We start from the raw sequence: 2,828 nt of genomic DNA, 5'->3' as shown, positions 1-2,828 counted from the left end.
CGTGTATAGGAGCCCTAATTGCTTAAAAAGTAATTGTACTGCTGTTCGATTGCCTAATTATTCTTATCCAGTAAGGATTTTACTACAGGCGTACAATGGATTTTCATCTGCTATGTTGCAGTAGTCTTTTTTTCAAGCACAACACTAATAAAACTATAACCAAAGTATTAATGAGGAAGATTCTGTCCTGACAAAAGCTGCGATGAAGTGCAGCCAAGAAGTGCAAATCACACCCAAATACATTGTTGATTCCCTGGATTTATTTCCAAAGGGCCAAATTCCTCTCTCATCTCTGCACCCAGGCCCACTGAAGTAAGTGAAAGACCTAATTCATACCCAAAGTCTCTAAACAGAATCTGCTGGTACCAAATCAAGGTAGCAAAGATCCTATCTACATTTCACTTATGGATATACTCCATGACCCTTAACATCACAATACAGTGATTTGGCTTCAGGGTGGTACATCCATCCTGCTTTCACTCCTTTTGGAGTTCAAATAGATTTCCTGTTTTGAGACTAATAAACACTGGTATCAAATCTCACCTTCTTTCACCTCTTGAATAATTTCCTCAGGCAGGATGAAGTTTTTCTCAGAATTCGGGAAAGGGAGAATCTCAGATTCATGCTTAAAAAGAAAAAAAAAAAAATCTGTAAAGGATTTTGTTAAAATATCAGTCCGGAAGTTTTCTAACGCACACACGTCATTTCATACGCAAGAGAAGTTTAAATCATTCATAAGTGGGAGGTCAGGAGTCTCATAATAGTGACATCAAGATGCCTGTATGGCAATAATGCCCTGGGTCCTGCATACTAACTCTGTGCAAGTGCGTAGACGTACTAACAGGGGTAATGTTAAATATGAACCGATGACTTGCAAGATCGGGTTGTAAGGGCCAAAAATCTTCCGGAGAACTCCATGAAGATGTGATGCCAAAAATAACGGGCTGGGTCCTCTCCTCCTGTAATATTTTACACAGGGAAAACTCCAGTGGATTTAGTCCCAATTTCCGCTGTGACACAAGATTCAGGCCTTTTGACCGAGACACTTGTAAGAAAGCTAGTGAAGCTTACAGAAGAAAAATCAGTATTCCCCCTACACCGAGCTTCAATACTCACAAGTGCTTGCATGTCGTACATAGTGCTTAGATGGTCCCAAATCACTTTGGACGAAATCTGACGTCCGATATTTTGACTGAATTTGTCTCGGATACAAATCATGTGGAAGTGGCGATTCACACCTGAAGGAAGGAAGAAGTCTGAGTGAGCGGCAATATTCACTTAGGTTTACACGCGGTGATCACATCACAGCGTAATTCATACTGAACTATGCCGGGCCAACCGTAAAATGTCAGGTTAAAATGCCCCCCCGGTATTATTTATATACGTATAGGCCCACATTTTTATACATTTATATCTATATTGATATACGTATAGGCCCACATTTTTATACATTTATATCTATATTGATATACGTATAGCCCAACATTTTTATACATTTATATCTATATTGATATACGTATAGGCCCACATTTTTATACATTTATATCTATATTGATATACGTATAGCCCAACATTTTTATACATCTATAACTATATTGATATACGTATAGGCCCACATTTTTATGCATTTATAACTATATTTATATACGTATAGGCCTATATTTTTATACATTTATAACTATATATACGTATAGGCCCACATTTTTATGCATTTATAACTATATTGATATATGTATAGCCCAACATTTTTATACATTTATATCTATATTGATATACGTATAGGCCCACATTTTTATACATTTATATCTATATATACTTACAGGCCTATATTTTTATACATTTATAACTATATTGATATACGTATAGGCCCACATTTTTATACACTTATAACTATATTGATATATGTATAGCCCAACATTTTTATACATTTATAACTATATTGATATACTTATAAATGTATACTTATAAGTATCAACAGGGCTCTCCTCGACTCGTGCAAACCAGTAGTTTGGAAAGACTGGTTATCCAAGGGTATATAATCAAATAAATACATTTCTGGGTCGTCTTGCTTCTTCCTACCAACCCCTACACAGCAACGCCTGATGCCCCAGGCCGCGCCGCGCTGCGCCCGTCTCTAGACCTACAGAAGCGGCTCTCAAGCTTTTTAAACGCAAGACGCCGCTCAGAAAACGCCGGCTTTTGGCTTTTACTGGGGTTTTTAAAATTTTTAAATACACAATAAAAGAGCAGAGCGGCTTTCACGCTTTTTTAGACTCGCGGTACCCCACAACAGACCCGAAGACCCCTTTGGAAAACGACAGCTCTTAATTTTCACTCATGATTTGACTTCAGCAAAATCCCAGAGCAATTCTTCTGTTGCAAAGAGGTCACAAATGTGGGTCTGAAGGCTTGTCCACACGCCGGGGTCCTGTGTATCACCTCAGGGGGAATCGTGCCGGCACCCTGACACGATCCCAAGGGGCTGCAACACCCTGGCTGAGAAGCATCATGCTGGGATTTTGATTTATCATATTTATAATAACTTTTTTAGGGTTTTTTTGTGAATGGTCTTTAGGCACTGAACACCCCCCCAGCGCCCCCGCACCCGGTGGAGGCTCCCCTCGCTGCTGATGAGCGGTGGGTCCATCCTGACGGTGCCCGCCCGCCGCGCGCCTTCCCCGGCTGGCGCCGCTACGCGAGCCCGAGGCTCCGCTGCGGCCTGCGCTCACCCACGGGCTTGTGGCCCAGCATGGCGTGGAAGAGGCAGACCTCCACCTCGGGGCTCCACCCCCCCGCCGCCTCCTCGGCCGCCGCGCCGGCCTCCGGCC

The 2,828-nt window shown here is 41.8% G+C and overlaps 1 protein-coding gene across 1 annotated transcript in view; it reads right to left on the bottom strand.

Moving 5' to 3' along the window:
• Positions 1 to 2,826, bottom strand: part of MRGBP (MRG domain binding protein) — a gene marked incomplete at its 5' end in the record, with an annotated part of 7,419 nt that extends 4,593 nt beyond the window's left edge. The window contains 3 exons of the mRNA XM_006021683.3: positions 544 to 625; positions 1,117 to 1,238; positions 2,730 to 2,826. Coding sequence (XP_006021745.1) covers positions 544 to 625; positions 1,117 to 1,238; positions 2,730 to 2,826 — 301 coding nt within the window. The remainder of the gene's footprint in view (positions 1 to 543; positions 626 to 1,116; positions 1,239 to 2,729) is intronic.
• Between the last annotated feature and the right edge of the window lie 2 nt (positions 2,827 to 2,828).

Source organism: Alligator sinensis, unplaced genomic scaffold (genome assembly GCF_000455745.1).
Source record: "Alligator sinensis unplaced genomic scaffold, ASM45574v1 scaffold752_1, whole genome shotgun sequence".
Classification (NCBI taxonomy): domain Eukaryota; kingdom Metazoa; phylum Chordata; order Crocodylia; family Alligatoridae; genus Alligator; species Alligator sinensis.
Note: the sequence above shows the minus strand (reverse complement) of the source record. Positions and strands in the feature narration are given on the sequence as shown.